The sequence below is a fragment of the Miscanthus floridulus genome, chromosome 1 (genome assembly GCF_019320115.1).
Source record: "Miscanthus floridulus cultivar M001 chromosome 1, ASM1932011v1, whole genome shotgun sequence".
Classification (NCBI taxonomy): domain Eukaryota; kingdom Viridiplantae; phylum Streptophyta; class Magnoliopsida; order Poales; family Poaceae; genus Miscanthus; species Miscanthus floridulus.
Window position 1 is genome coordinate 201,416,975 of NC_089580.1, and position 14,953 is coordinate 201,431,927.

Genomic DNA, 14,953 nt, shown 5'->3' on the forward strand with positions numbered 1-14,953 from the left:
TGGTTAATGAACTAATGCGCCTGTTAATAAAAAAACGAATATAAAGACGCATGCTTAGTATTGCTTCTTGCAGATGCAATAAACCCACAAGGCAGATAGCCTTGCATAACCCTTGGAGTCTTTTCTTTCCTCCTGTCGGGTAAGTCTTGTTTAGTACAATTGAGTACTCAGGGTTTTATTTCCCCCTGTTGCAGGTGAAAGGTGGATGCTAGAGCTGACCTTGTGTGTGGATTCCTCCTGGTGGGCTCAGAGAGGATTTTCTTTACGTTGTGATCATAGTCTTTATTTATAACTCTTACTAAATATTTTTATAAATAAAAGTTTATAATCTGTTGTCATAATTTATATATCAATGATTCATCATGTCATGATTAGATAATTATTTTCGCTGTAACCCTATTCACATGTTTGTATTCCACTGTTAAATTAAAGTGTCAATAACTCTGATAATATGATTACATTTCGTTCTTATAACAATAAAGATTATACTCTAATACACCAAGAAGAAATTTTGGTTGTACTGTTAGGCAAAATGAGTGTGGGAGGCAACCGGTGTGGCGTTGCCACCATTCTCAGTCGTGTAGCCTGTTTGCTTGGTCGTATTTGGCTTATAAGTCATGGCTTATAAGTCAGCGAACAATATTTTTCCCTCACACTAAATCAACCAATAGTTCTAGATCGCCTTCTAGATCCACACAAATCTTTCTGCTTCTCAATTCCTCTCGTTGAGTAGTGCATCAGAAATTGCACATTACAGAGCCGATCTGCTGACTTAGCTCCTAATTATTTCTCTACCACATCATATGAAATCGAAGAGCAAGGAAGTGGAGGCCAACCATGGCGGCTAACAAAGGGATGTTCCACTCATGAAGACCTCTAGCTTGCAATATCACCGCGGTAAGTGTTCCATATTATTTTCCTGGTTCTCTATGTGTCCCTTTACAAAAAAGAAATATGACATAATGTTACCTAAATGCAATTTTGTGTAGTTTTATCAGTTTAAGTTTTCCAGCGACACCTTTGTTATCGTGGCAAAAAAAAAGTAGACAATTTGTTCTCTGTCTGCATTATGCTCGCTCACAAATCAAAAAAGGACCTGTCTAGGTGACGTTTAGTTGTTTTGACTCCTCCTAACAAAATTTTTTTTTCCATGCACTTACACTGTCTATAAGCTATATTTACATTGTCTTGTTACTATATTTACAATGATTTTTTTAGTGTAATTTATTAGACAGAGTAATCTAATTTGAGGATAACACAAATTTTATTTATATAGATTGCAGATTTCAGATAAATATATACCAAAATTTTTAGAAAAAATTTGTGACCACAGATACCAGAGAATATATGTCAAATTATTCACAAATTTCAAAACAAATTACAGTATTTTTATAAATTCCAGTGGGACCCACCCTCCCAACCTTATCGCTTCCCTTCCCTCACCCGAGCCGCACCGTTGCGCCCTCTTCACCGGTGACCGCCAGCTCCGAGAGCCACCATAGTCGGGGCCACGAGCTCCGAGGCTGGCCGCGCCTACTGCCACACTGGCCCTCGCTGGCCGCCACGCGCGCCCGCCATGGCCATCCGCGCCAGATCGGACGGTGCAGAAATCGGTTGTTGGGAGGGCTAAAATCAACCGGTTGAAGTTAAGCAATTCTAAAAAAGAAAGGTCCTACCCTAATAGTATCTCGTCACTGTATAACTAGGGAGTATGTATTATGATAGTATTTCATTTTAAAGATCCTGCATCTACATCACCATTATCATCGCTAATCAGCGACAACCATCGGCCTTCGCCACAACTGACACTACTATACTTTAAGCTTGCATCGTCCATACGTCGTGATGGTCTGTTACTGCTTCTGACCGAAAAGGGTCCTGAGGACGGTGTCTCCGAGCCCAGGCACCGCCGACAGGAAATGTCCGGTGCCGGGGAGCTCGTGGTAGTTGACCCAGGCGAGCTTGCCAGCGAGGTACCGCTGCAGGACGACGGGGACGAGGCCGTCCTCGTCGCCCTGCCACAGGTGCAGGGGGCACGGCGGCTCCGGCAGCGCCATGGGGTCGAACTCCCACTTGCCGAACATGACGGTCATGTCGCGGTAGTAGGACTCGTGGATCCCCTGCTGCGTCGCCTGCTCCCGCTTCTGCTGGAACGTGCCGTCCGCCTGCATGTTGCGCCGGATCTCGGCGTCGCGCGCGTTGGGCAGCGGCGTCGTGCCGGCCACCACCGTCGACGTGGGCAGCCAGCTCTGCTCCATCCACCAGTGGAGGATGCCCGGCGCGTGGTGCGACACCCGCAGCGCCCACTGGTCCCCCACCTCCTGCTTCGCGTACACCTCCGCCGCCAGCTCCGCTGGGAAGCCCGGCCACCAGTAGTTCACCACCGGCGCCATCATCGCTGCGCCGGCGATCCTGCACAAACACAGGCAGAGAGCTTCTATGTTAGTAGGGCACACACTTGTTGATCATCTCCTTTCGCCCACATAAGCAATGTAAGCAATTACTCACCTGTCGGGAATGTACTTGAGGGCGCCCCAGACGGCATGGCAGCCGAGGGAGATGCCGATGACGTAGAACTTGGGGCCGAGCCCCAGCGCGTCCGCGAGCTCCTCCACGTCCAGCGCCGCGCTCTTGACGGACCGGTTCGGGTTGGGGTCGCTCTGCCCGTAGCCGGCGCGGTCGAAGCCCACCATGTACACGCCCAGTTCCTCCGCCACTTCCTAGAAATCCAATTTCAGGATACAATCCGTCAGAATTTGTGGACAAAAACGAATCCTTTGTATCCGATGAATCTGATGACGTGCTAGAAAGGATGTGCTGGAAATGAGTCGTCAGCAGCTGTGCTGTGAGAAACGGAGCAAATTTCCACACAGTGCAGCTAATTTCCGCAACGAAATGCAGCTAATTTCCGCAATCGCGCCAGCGATGTGTACCAGAACGGGGCGAAAAGAACAACGACAGATCCAGAAAAAGCTCGATGCTTTTCGAATGGAGATTCAACATCCGCACGCATATATATATGACGAAAAGGAGCCGGGTCCGCAGCGACCAAAGCCGCAGCGCATCTGGAGCTAGCGCTGCTGCAGAGGCCGGCGAGGAAGGGACAGGGCACTGACCGGCGCCGGGCGGACGGTGTCGAGCCGGGAGCCGGTGAAGCCGTGGGAGAAGACGACCTTGAACCTCGCGTCGTCCTTGCTGACCCCGGACTCGGCGTACGCCAGGTGGCGCCCGTCCCTGAGCCGCACCCTCGGCGCCGTCGCCGGCGGGGCCCTCGACGGCGGAGCCACGGCACGGCAAATCCACCTGTTCAGCGCGCCCGCAACAAGGGAGCCCATCGCGGACCCCCGTTGCCGCTGCCGCTGCATCTTCCCGGCGCAGCCCAGCACGGGCGCCTTGGCCAGCAGTTCCATTGCGGCGCGGCGAGGGCGAGGCTCACGAGTCCTAGTCCGGCTGCTGAGGGGAGGGGGAGGGACCGCGGCGGTCTGGCTGGCCTTCTTCGGCTCTGCCCGTGACGTGGTTGCTCCTAGAGTCCTACTTCCCGGTCAAGAAACGTGACGGCCCCCGGATCCGGCCTCGGTTGCCGTGGCGCGGCTACCATCTTGTCCCAAGGGGTTTGGAGGCGTTCCGCTCGGTGGTTGGCTGGTTGCAGCGTCTGCCCACCGCCCAGTGCCCCAGTCCGCGCCGCGAGCTGGCGAGGCGACTGCGGGCGAGACCGTGCACACGACGCTCCGTGCGCTGGGAGCCAGCCAGCCGAGGCGCTGGTGTTTGGTTTGGTCACCGACCCACCGTTCGGCCGCCGCTTGAGGCCTTGCGCTTGCTCCCCCGGTTTGCGTGCCCTTAAACTCGACTTGATCCACTTCTTTTTTTCATCTGAAATGGTGTTTTCCTCTCACAAATTTCTCCAGATTCATCCAAATTTCTCCAAAATTCCTCCAAGCTAACCAAGTCCAAACGCCCAAAAGGCAGCTCTGTGTAGGTCGCCGAGCTCCAGCTTTGCCTTTGCATCGCAATCGCATGTGGACAAACAGTAGAGGGAGCCGCTGTTCGAGCGAGGCAGCGACCCCGACATTGCCATTGCCATTGCCATTGCCATTGCCATTGCCAAGAGCCCAAGAAGGACGTCGACGATGACGACAAGGAGTCTATTCTTAGGTGCGTGTTTAGGTTAGACATAGGTAAAGATGTGGAGGGGAGGGGATTTGGAACGCGGTTTTGTAGCCCTGATTGGGTGAGCTAACGTGTCGGACCGCAGTCTAAAATGACATGTGTTTGGTTTTGGTGCAAAGGTTCTCAACATTCTACTTGTTAGGCGGAGAAAACGGGGAAACAGTGGGCTTTCTTTTTTTGCGGGTAAGAAAGCAAAGCACTTGGTAATTATATTCTGAACTTTTTTTTTTCAGAGTAAGATAATTAAAAGGCGCACTCTAATAAAATGATGCTGTCAGTAGGCATATCATAATATCAGTAATGCACTGTACCCCCTCGGTCCAGAAATACAAGTCATTATGACTTTCAAAAGTTGTATACTTTAATACACTTCTCATTCCAAATCGTAAGTCGTTTTGATATTTCTAAATACATATATTTTATAATTTATCTAGACATGATCTATATCTAGGTGCACAACAAAATCTTTGTTATTAAAAAAGATAAAACAGCTTGCGATTTCGAACCAAAGGAGTATAAAACATTATATATGATACTCATACTCATATTTGACAGAAAATTACGATTTTAAGACAAACTTCATTATTAGGTTTAATTGTATATACATGCGCTATTTGAGTATCTTTTCTTAATTTGTTTAAAACTTTTGAAATACTTTGTATTATACAGGATACGAGTATACGACGGAGGGTAGTAGGAAGTTGTCTTCTTTTTTTTTCCAGGCTCTCGTCTGACGATAGAGGCAGGTGGTTCACAAGGATAGGTGTATCCTTTTACTTAGGCCCCGTTTAGATGCGAAAATTTTTGGCTTTTGGCTACTGTAGCACTTTCGTTTGTATTTAGTAAAAATTGTCTAATTATGGACTATTTAGGCTTAAAAGATTCGTCTCGTCAATTACAGGCAAACTGTGCAATTAATTATTCTTTTTACCTACATTTAATGCTCCATGCATGTGCCGCAAGATTTGATGTGACAGGGAATCTTGAAATTTTTTGGATTTTGGGTGGGATCTAAACAGGGCCTTAGTATATATACTCCCTCCGTTCCAGAATATCTCTCGTTCTCGCTTTCCGAGAAATAACTTTAACAAAATATATATATTAAAAAATATTATTATTTACGATACATAATTAGCATCATTGGAAAGATCTTTGAATCTAGTTTTTTAACAAATTTATTTGGAGACACAAATGTTACACATATTTTGTACAAATTGAGTCAAAGTTATGGCACAGACATCGAAAACGACAGATAAATTGGGATGGAGGGAGTACTCCTTATAGATAAGAAAAGAAGAAGTGGACGCTACACTTTGCTTGGAATAGAGAAGATTCTGAGTGGATCCGTCCGAGCTGGAGAGCCAGGACAACTGGGCAAGAGGATAGCAGACGACAGTGTAGGCAAATCCATCCCATCCATCCAGGATTCACTCAGTCATGAGGAGGCATCGCATCATCGACCCAGAGCAGAATCACGAGGCCCTGCCCAGTGCTGCTATCCTTCCTATCCTCGTCCGTGATAGATCCGAGGAAAACAAGGCGTGTTGGTGGCGAGCAGAGCAGCCTGTTGCTGTTCTAGAAGAAGCTGTGCCTGTCTGTCTGTGAAGGACTCCATTCCATCTCGGCAACGTCCCTCGCACATCTATTCGCTGGTCGGTTTTTGAGCTGGTTTGGATTTGTTGATATTAATTTATTATAAGAAAAAAATATTATTGGCTAACTGATTTGGGTTGATTGAAACCGATAACGAACAGGCTGAAGAATCCTATGACTTGGGACGCGCGCTGGCAGCCGAACTGTTACTACTGCTAGGAAATAATACTCCAGTACTAGTAATAATAAGATAGTACTCCAACGAAGAGATCGAATTCTATGGCAGTCCGGCCGGCGGTACTCGAATTTTTAAATGCATACGGTTTCGTTCTCTTTTCTAAAGACTAATAAAAGCGGTAGCTCCGACCTGCCAACCACCGATGATCCATCAAAGTAACGACCTTGGGACTGGGAGGGACGTCGGGCCCTGTTTAGTTTCCTCCAAAATGTCAAATTTTCTAAAATTTCTTGTCATATCAAATTTTTGACGCATATACGAAGCATTAAATATAAATAAAAAATAAAATTAATTACATAGTTTAGACGAAATTCACGAAACGAATAACGAAAATACTGCCGTATCGTTTTGCCAAAAATTTCGGCAACCGGCCCTCGACAAAAGACAGGCAGGTAGCAGTCGCACAGCACGGAGCGACGCAGGCAGATGGGATAGTTTGGCCAGCAGCTCAGAGAAAACGCTGCTTCACCAACCTTGCCAAACAGGCAAGCCAGGTCGTCGTCGTGTTCCAAAGAAACCGACGGTTTCCTCCCTTGAATGTTCAATGGATGGATCCGCAGTCTCAGACAAGCAAGGTAACCACCGCACAACACACGGAATACGAACACCTCACATGGCGAGCGACTACTTCTTTTCCGGTTTGAGCGAGCTTCTTTAATTTGCCGCTTATCAGCAGCAGCATGATTACTGACTACCCACCGACGACGTGATCGACGAGGAGAGAATAGCGATGGGCATGGGCGAATGGCGGATTGGACAAGTACCTGGGATGCGCGGACGCTGTCCTCGCGGGAGCCGGTGAACCCGTGGGAGAAGACGATCTTGAACCTGGCCTGGTCCCGAGGCACGCCGCTCTCGCAGTAGGCGAGGTGGCGGCCGTCGCGGAGCCTGAGCCTGGGCGCCGTCACGGGGGGGCCGCCCTCGGTGCCGCACACCCGGGGCGGGGGCGGCTGCGGCTGCACGGTGCGGGACAGCCATCCCGCTAGCGAGCCCAGCATGGCCGCGGCCGGCGCGGGGGTCACCGCCGCGCCGCCGCCCTTGGCCGCGGCCTCCTCGTCCCACACCTGCGGCATTGACGTCACCCACATGGTGTGGATGTGGATCGGGTGGATGGATGGCCTGTGGTGGCTGTGCCTTGTGCCGGGAGGAAGCAAGAGACCGAGCGGTGGCGTGTGCAGTGGGTGTCGCCGCGCGCTGGACTGGATCGACGTGTCGAGTGCGGGATATATAGGGCGTCAGGGCCGCCGGGTCGGGGTCAGAGGTTGGTGGGTGGGCCACCTGTCCGCCCGGCCCGGAACTCGCTCACCTACCGGAAGGCTGACAGGCCACCAGCGGACTGCCCTGTAACTGAGGACTCTTATTTTCTTTTCTTTTCTTTTCCATGTACTGATGACGATGAGAAAACTGTACAAGTAACCGACGACCACCGTGTCGAGCTGCCGTTTGACTCATATGGTCCTGGCCGCTGTCCCTGTTCCGCCGCACTCGACGGCGCTTGCATATGGTCCCGGCCGCCGGGCCGCGGGTGGGTTGGTGAGCTAGCGCGATACAGTACGTGCGTGCGTGCGTGGTGGACGACTGGGCATGCATGCCGTGTCGGTCTGACGAACAAGTGCGCTGCGGATTGTTGTGACGATGGTGCGCTGCGGATTGTTGTAACGGCGGGCTACCTGTTGCGCGCCGTTGGTACGTGGATAAATCGCACTACTAGCACACTACCTGCAGCGGCGGCGTCCGCGTGCGTGGACATCGTGCTTCTTGCCTCCGGGCTGGCGGTGCTGGGCGCCGCCGCTCTCGGACCCGGATTACAATTTACAAAACGTGTCACGTCCGGTGCATGGTGGAGGCCGACGACGCATCACGTCCGGCCAGTATAACGATTGACGCCCTGTTCCGCTTGGGTTTGGGCTTGTTCGGCTGGTCAAGAACTTGTCTCAAACTTGCTGGAGCTGAACGGATGGCACAGTTCCTCGTTCCAGCCAACAGTTGCATGTTCAGTCGACATGAATCAGCAAGGAAGTGAATTCAAAAAATAGGCCCACAACAGCATTAAATGCATTTCGATTTTGAAATTCAAACAGCACTACCTGAAGGCTGATTGTGCTACATAACAATTAAACAGCCATGTACATAGGCAGATTCAGATACATGGTCAAACAAAAAAAAAATCCTAACCATTGATCAAGCCGCTGCTGGCCATAATTTCACACAAATCCATGACATACATGAGCACAAGTGACCAGTCTAGCTTATAAGCCACAAAGGAATGCTATGCCTTGTCGTTCCAGCGCTGACCGAGCTTTCCCTTGGTCCATCGACGCAGCAAGGAACGAAACCACCAGCTTTGCTCTGGAATAACATGTCTGAAGGAAATGAAAAACATAGGTACAAATCAGTACACCGCTTGTATCTAGAGTTCAAGGTACCAATTCTCAGGGTTTTCAAATGGTTAAAGCGAACTCAAACCAACATATTGTTACTCTGCAGTACTTCATAAATAAACAAAACAGTCCAGTCAGTGTAGTGATCCTGCTGGGAAATTACTACACACCATGGTAACAACAAGTTCATGTTGTTACTGCTAGACCGGTGTTCTCATGCAAAAAATCACAAGGTGAACAGGTGGTTGATCATCTAAGTTAGTTCACAAATAGCAAAGCAGGCAGGGTGCAGCTGAATCATAGTGCAAGCTTATCGGCGGTCACTTATCTATTAGACTATTATGAGTAAGTAACCACAAAAAAGAACTGACAATTTTGTACAGCCCACACTTTCAGATCCTTTCCCAAGGGCCAAGAGTACAACACCCTGAAATAAACCCTTCTAAACTGACTTGCCTCAATCATCTCCATCTATCCCTACCATAACTAACAAGGCAAGAAACAAACCATTTGAACTCTCTTTGATAATGCAACAACTCTGTGCAGAATATGTGCATGTGACTCTCAACCTACAAAATATAGCCTTGTACAGGTACTTATCCGTCTTATGTGTCGGCACATGTTGTTACTGCTAAAACAAAATGCAGTTACTATTAAGTGTGTCAATGTGCATCACCTTGTGTATCCACTTGTCATATTACAAAAACCACTCAGGAAGCATAGATATTGGACAAAGATTTTAGTAGTAATACCTCAAACAAAATTCTACTACTAGACCTGCGACACCTTGTACGCAACTACTTCACCTGCATGTGAAACTAGCTTCATTAGAGCCACACTAGGCAGCCAGGATGACAGATACATGACTTAACAGATAACATTCCACAAACTGAAATTGTTTCACTAACCTTGTCTTCCCAATTAGTCCAAGTCCATATGTTATCCACTCGCGGACATGTTCCATGTCATTAGGATCTCCCAACGCCATAGCTGCCACTTGAGTCAAAGGGCCAAGGTCTGTCGACTGCCTGAACCGCCGTAGTTGCTGCTGACCCTCCATCTCATGCACGTAGTTATGCAGTCCACAAAGAGCAATGATTATATAGGTTTGCTTGACCCCCGGATAGTGGGGTACGCCTTTCAACATCTGCCACTTCGCTTTCGCTGCCCCAAATGTTCTTTCTATGACATTACGCAGCTTCGAATGGTGGCGGTTGAACAACTCCTGCGCATCTACAGGCCCCCTGGTCTCGAACTCCTTCACCCAATACCTCTTATTTGGGTACGGCGTCAGATACCCAGGTCGAAGTGCGTATCCGGAGTCAGCCAGGTAATACCGGCCTGCATAAATTCATATAACAGCATCAGTTTGCATCCAATTAGCTCATGCATGACACAACCAAACAGACTAAGCTCCAACTAACCTGAAGGAGGATGTGGGAAAGACGCATCGGCTTCTGTCTTTCTTTTCACCCGCATATCATGAGCGGAACCCTCTGTCCCCCCCCCTCCCCCGACATACGTGAACCTCATGTCAAAGTCACAGACCGCAACCACATTTTGGGTTGGCTTTCCTTTCCTAGTAATGTGGTTATCACGGACTCCTTTATCAACTATGACTTCTATGTGCGTGCCATCCATGGCGCCTATGTAGCCATCAAAAAACGGTGTGTACTCCACCAAAGCAGGGGGCACTCCTAAATAAGTAATGTCCTTAGGCCTAATCACGTCATCTGCGAACCTAGCCACGGCTGCCAGAACATGGGAAAATATCTTGCTACATGTCCCCAACCCCCTCCCAAATCTCTCATGCATTTGTCTCTGGCATTGATTTGTACCGCATGCCCATAAGAACATGGCTAAAGCTTCTATTGATTCAAGCTCCCTACTCCCTGTTAGGCCATAGCTATCAGTTAGTATGCTATGCAACCTAACCAAACTTTTAGGCCGCATTCGACAGTTCTTAAAGCAACGGCCAGCATCTGACAAAGCTTGTCTACCCACTGTCTTCCAGAAAGCTCAGGCACTTGGATAACATGGTTACCTTATGTTGGTACATGCAACATGTGCGCAACTGCTAGACCAGCAGCCATAGCTGCGTTCACCATCTCATTGAAACTGTTTTCACTTGAATTCTGACTTTCCTCGTCGCTGTTGTCCATGTTCCAATTGGCTGCAAGTTGAGAACACCCAGAGTGAAATAACAGAATGAAATAATATGTGCACAAATACCACTGGATGCCACTTTAGGAAATACAATGGGTTATGAGATCTGTCAACTTGGCTAGCTAATATTCATTGATGTAATAAAATTCAAGAACTCCTATTGACGAGTCCCCATAGAAGGTACTATCTTTGCCAAAGATAACGATGACCAGGCAATCACGACATGTACTTGGCTCGAAAATAGAACTTTTTTTTTGTTTTATTTGAATGAAATTGCACCATAACTGAATTCATTCTAAGTCACTTATGGATCACCTGATACCAAATCATTATATTCACAGGTACACCCAAAAAAATCACATAAGTACTAGGTGGGAGAAAATGGAGAATCTCTCCTATCAATCCCACAAATTAGCGCGGAGGAATAACTGAGGAAGCCATTAGGACCTAGAAGCTTGGACGATTTGCACTGAATTGACTAGGGGACAGCGGGAAGCTTGCGGCCATAGATAGTTAATCCCCGTTCCCTCTTTTGATCCTCTCTCAGCTGCAAATCACGCGCCAGGGAAAAAAACCGGACCCACAAACCTGCATATGTGAAATTGAACAAAGGCACTTCAGGGTTAGTTCACACAAATTGAAATACTAAACAGTCATAACCTACTGAACTCTAAGGATACACACCTTCAACCTCGCCAATCAATGAGTTTCTCTACAAGCAGTCCCTGACATTCCTGCAACACAAGTAAATAGTTATGATTTCTGTAAATGTAGAACAATTAAAGCATGTGGACAACAGTGAAATATGTGTTAGCTTCAAGAACCAAAAAATCTTCGGCAACTCAAACAAATACATCACATAAAACAACTTAAAATGAGTTCGGGAAGAAAATTGCGAAACATGGGTTTTGGCCACAGGCCTCGTTATAATACAGAAACCTCAAGACAAATAGGACAACAACGAATCTAAAGGATAAATGCTGACACTGAAATGCCACTGTTGCTTGACGCCAAACTCAACATCCCAGCTGATGAACTACTTCTGGTACTTGTTCATTTGAAATGTCAGCCAAGCCATCCGTTCTTTGGTTGTCAGCAGGTTCCTGAACACCCGTCGGGGCACTGAGTTATTGAACAGATCCATTGCCACGAAGAACATATCTGAAGTGGCTGGCACACCATCTTCTCATAACAGTTGCATAGCTTCGTCTACCTCCACCTGTTCATGGGTCCGCTCCCTGTCCCTTGATGCGCTCCTTGCAGCAATGCTCTCAGACAACCGGGCAATGTACTCCCCCACATTGCAATTCTTCTTTTTTTCTGGGCTGTTGACAACATGGTCCCTGGTGCCCCTCTTAGAACCAGAATGGTTGCTGGATGGGTGAAGGGTCGAGATGGCGGACTAGAGGGGGGTGAATAGTCTTTTCTAAAATTAATCACGTCGGCTAATCGAAACAAGTGCAGAATTATAACTATCGGTCTAGCCAAGACTACACCCCTCTATCTATGTTCTCTAGCACCTTTTAAAGATACTAATCAAGTAACAAAGATGCCGGGCTAGCTAGAGCTCACCTAACCAATGCTAGGAGTAAGGTCACACAAACCTATGCCTCTAGTACTTTAAGCAACAAGGAAGCTCCTACACATGCTAGTAAGCAAAAGCACAAAGCTAACTAAGCTCACTAGCAATGCTCAATAACAAGGCAACCAATGCCTAATTAGAGAGCATAAAGATTTAGCTACACAAACTAAGCAATGTGACTAACAATGTTACCAAAACCAAATTAGTCACGCAAGGGAGCTACTTCTATGCTACACAAGCAAAAAGGTAATTAGCAAGCTACACAAGCTATCTAATTACAAGAGCAACTATACAAGCTTAATATATATAAAAGTAATTGCAAGCTTGTGTAACGGGGATGCAAACCAACGGGAAGAATAAGGTTGACACGATGATTTTTCTCCCGAGGTTCACGTGTTTACCAGCACGCTAGTCCCCGTTGTGTCGATCGCTCACTTGGTGGTTCGGTGGCTAATTAGCATCACCCGCTAAGCCCACACGTCGGGCGCCGCAAGAACCTACCCCTTGAGTCAGGGTAACTCAATGACACGCTTTACTAAAGTTACTCTTCGTGACTCCTGCGGGGCGAGCACAAGTGCCCCTCACAAGCACTTCTCCAGAGCGCCGCACAAGCTTCTTGCGCGCTTCGACGGAGACCACCACCAAGCCATCTAGGAGGTGACAACCTCTAAGAGTAATAAGCACCACCAGCTTACAACTCGATCACCTAGTGCCACTCGATGCAACCTCACGATGCAATCGCACTAGAATCGCTCACTCACACAATCAGATGATCGCTATCAAGTATGTGTGAGATGGAGGGCTCCCAAGCACTCTCAAGCATGGACACAAAGTCCCCCAAGATGCTCAGCACCAGCCATGGCCGAAGGCCACTTCTATTTATAGCCCCAAGGGCTAAACTAGCCGTTACCCCTTTACTGGGCAAAAATCGGGCCGACCGGACGCTCCGGTCGTGTTGACCGGACGCTGGACCTCAGCGTTCGGTCGCCCGCAGACAACCATGTGTCCCGATTCCAACGGTCACTTGACCTGACCGGACGCAGTAGCTTCAACTGACCGGACGCTGGACCTCAGCGTCCGGTCGTTTACAGTAACCTCCCCGAGGCGTATTTCTTCGACCGGATGCGTCCGGTCCATCTTGACCGGACACAGACCAGCGTCCGGTGTAATACCCTCGGTACTATGCAGACCCGTCAGTTTGACTAGACGCACCCTGCCAGCGTCCGGTGCTTTCAGACCCAGCGTCCGGTCAGTTGATCGATGCCAGCGTCTTTGTGATCAACTCATTTTCACTTCTAACTTCTTCACCCTTTCTCCAATGAGCCAACCACAAGAATTTACATCCGGTGCAATAGAAAATAGGCATTCTATTTTCCCAAAAGCGCCGACACCACCAAGTGTAGATGTGCCAACACCACCAAGTGTACACCACCTCCTTTATAGATGTGCCAACACCATCAAGTGTACACCACCATGTGTATGTGTGTTAGCTTTTCACAATCATTTCCCAAAGGATGTTAGCCACTCAACTTGCCACGTCACTCGATCCTAGTGACGATGCAAAGTTAGATCACTCGAGTGGCACTAGATGACCGATATGCAAACAAGTTTGCTTCTCTTGATAGTACGGCCATCTATCCTAAACACGGTCATAAACTTCTCTACACACCTATGACCGGTGAAATAAAATGCCTTAGGTTATACCTTTGCCTTGCGCATTCCATTCCATCTCCTCCAATGTCGATGCAACACATGCACCAACACGATCAACAATGATATGATCCACTTCATATCATCACATGATCATATTGGTTCATCGATCTTGACTTTACTTGCTCTTCACCGTTGCCATCGTCCATCGGCGCCAAGTCTTGCTCAAGCTTCACCGCCACGCGGTCCATCACTCCAAAGCCTTTGACTTGTCCTTCACGCTTGCAACCGGTCCATCAAGCCAAGTCTTGTCTTGATCTTTTCCACCTTGATCACATGACTTAATGTCATGTCTCATGTGCATTTAAGCTCCTTCATCATCACATGTGTAAGCTTTGCAACATCTCCAAGCCATTTTTACCTTCATGGCATATGTTGCTCACACACATGTACCTGTGGACTAATCATCTGTGTATCTTACATAAACACAATTAGTCCACCTAAGTTGTCACTCAATTACCAAAACCAAACAAGGACCTTTCAATGGGCCCCCTAAGTCTAGCCTCCGCGGAACAGCCGGTGTTCCGGTTGCGATCCCCGAACAGTGCCTCCAATTGGTCAAGGAACCTCGGTTGCCTACCACGTAGTACCTCAGGCTGACTGTCATCCTGCAAAAAAAGGATGACATATGTCATACAGTATATCATATCTAATCAGAACTTGTAACAAGATGACATACTGAGTTCATGGGCTGCGGAACTTCTTGAGTTTCCCAGTACTCACTATCAGCAGCAATGGCGCCCGTATGGGGGTCCCTCCCAAGCCCAGTGGCTGTAAGCCCTTCTTTCCATGTTAGGTAGGCTTTTTTGAGGTAACCTAGCTTATTGTTGCACCATTTCTTATCAAAACAGGGGAAGTATGTGTAAATGTTAGCCCAGCCAGCCGTGGTGAGGCCCTGCTGATTGAAGTTACACTTTTCCTTCTCTTGAAGACAAAGGTCCAGCAACAGCTTGGTTTCGTCGTCCGTCCAACTTGCACGCTTCGGAGGCATCTGTTGTAACGTGAAAGGGCTATTGTCGTTTGTGGGTAGGCATAGAAACGGTACCGAAAAAACTAAAGGAAAGAACGAAACAACTCAAACACGAAGCAATGGATAGAAATGTGGGCGTGCCTTGA

General features: G+C 48.0%; 1 protein-coding gene across 3 annotated transcripts; it reads right to left on the bottom strand.

Annotated features, from left to right (window-relative positions):
• Positions 1 to 1,334: 1,334 nt before the first annotated feature.
• On the bottom strand, positions 1,335 to 7,201 carry LOC136450527 (uncharacterized). Of its 3 annotated transcripts, XM_066451021.1 has the most exons (4): positions 3,683 to 6,739; positions 3,117 to 3,652; positions 2,509 to 2,720; positions 1,335 to 2,412 (listed from the first exon to the last, which is right to left on the bottom strand). In XM_066451021.1, exons 2-4 carry the CDS (start codon positions 3,408 to 3,410, stop codon positions 1,854 to 1,856), a joined length of 1,065 nt encoding a protein of 354 aa, XP_066307118.1. In that variant the 5' UTR covers positions 3,411 to 3,652; positions 3,683 to 6,739; the 3' UTR covers positions 1,335 to 1,853. The 3 variants fall into 3 exon arrangements, with proteins under 3 accessions (XP_066307118.1, XP_066307105.1, XP_066307109.1); XM_066451008.1 differs by lacking the exons at positions 3,117 to 3,652; positions 3,683 to 6,739 and adding an exon at positions 6,763 to 7,201; XM_066451012.1 differs by having other exon boundaries at positions 3,117 to 6,739.
• Positions 7,202 to 14,953: the final 7,752 nt, after the last annotated feature.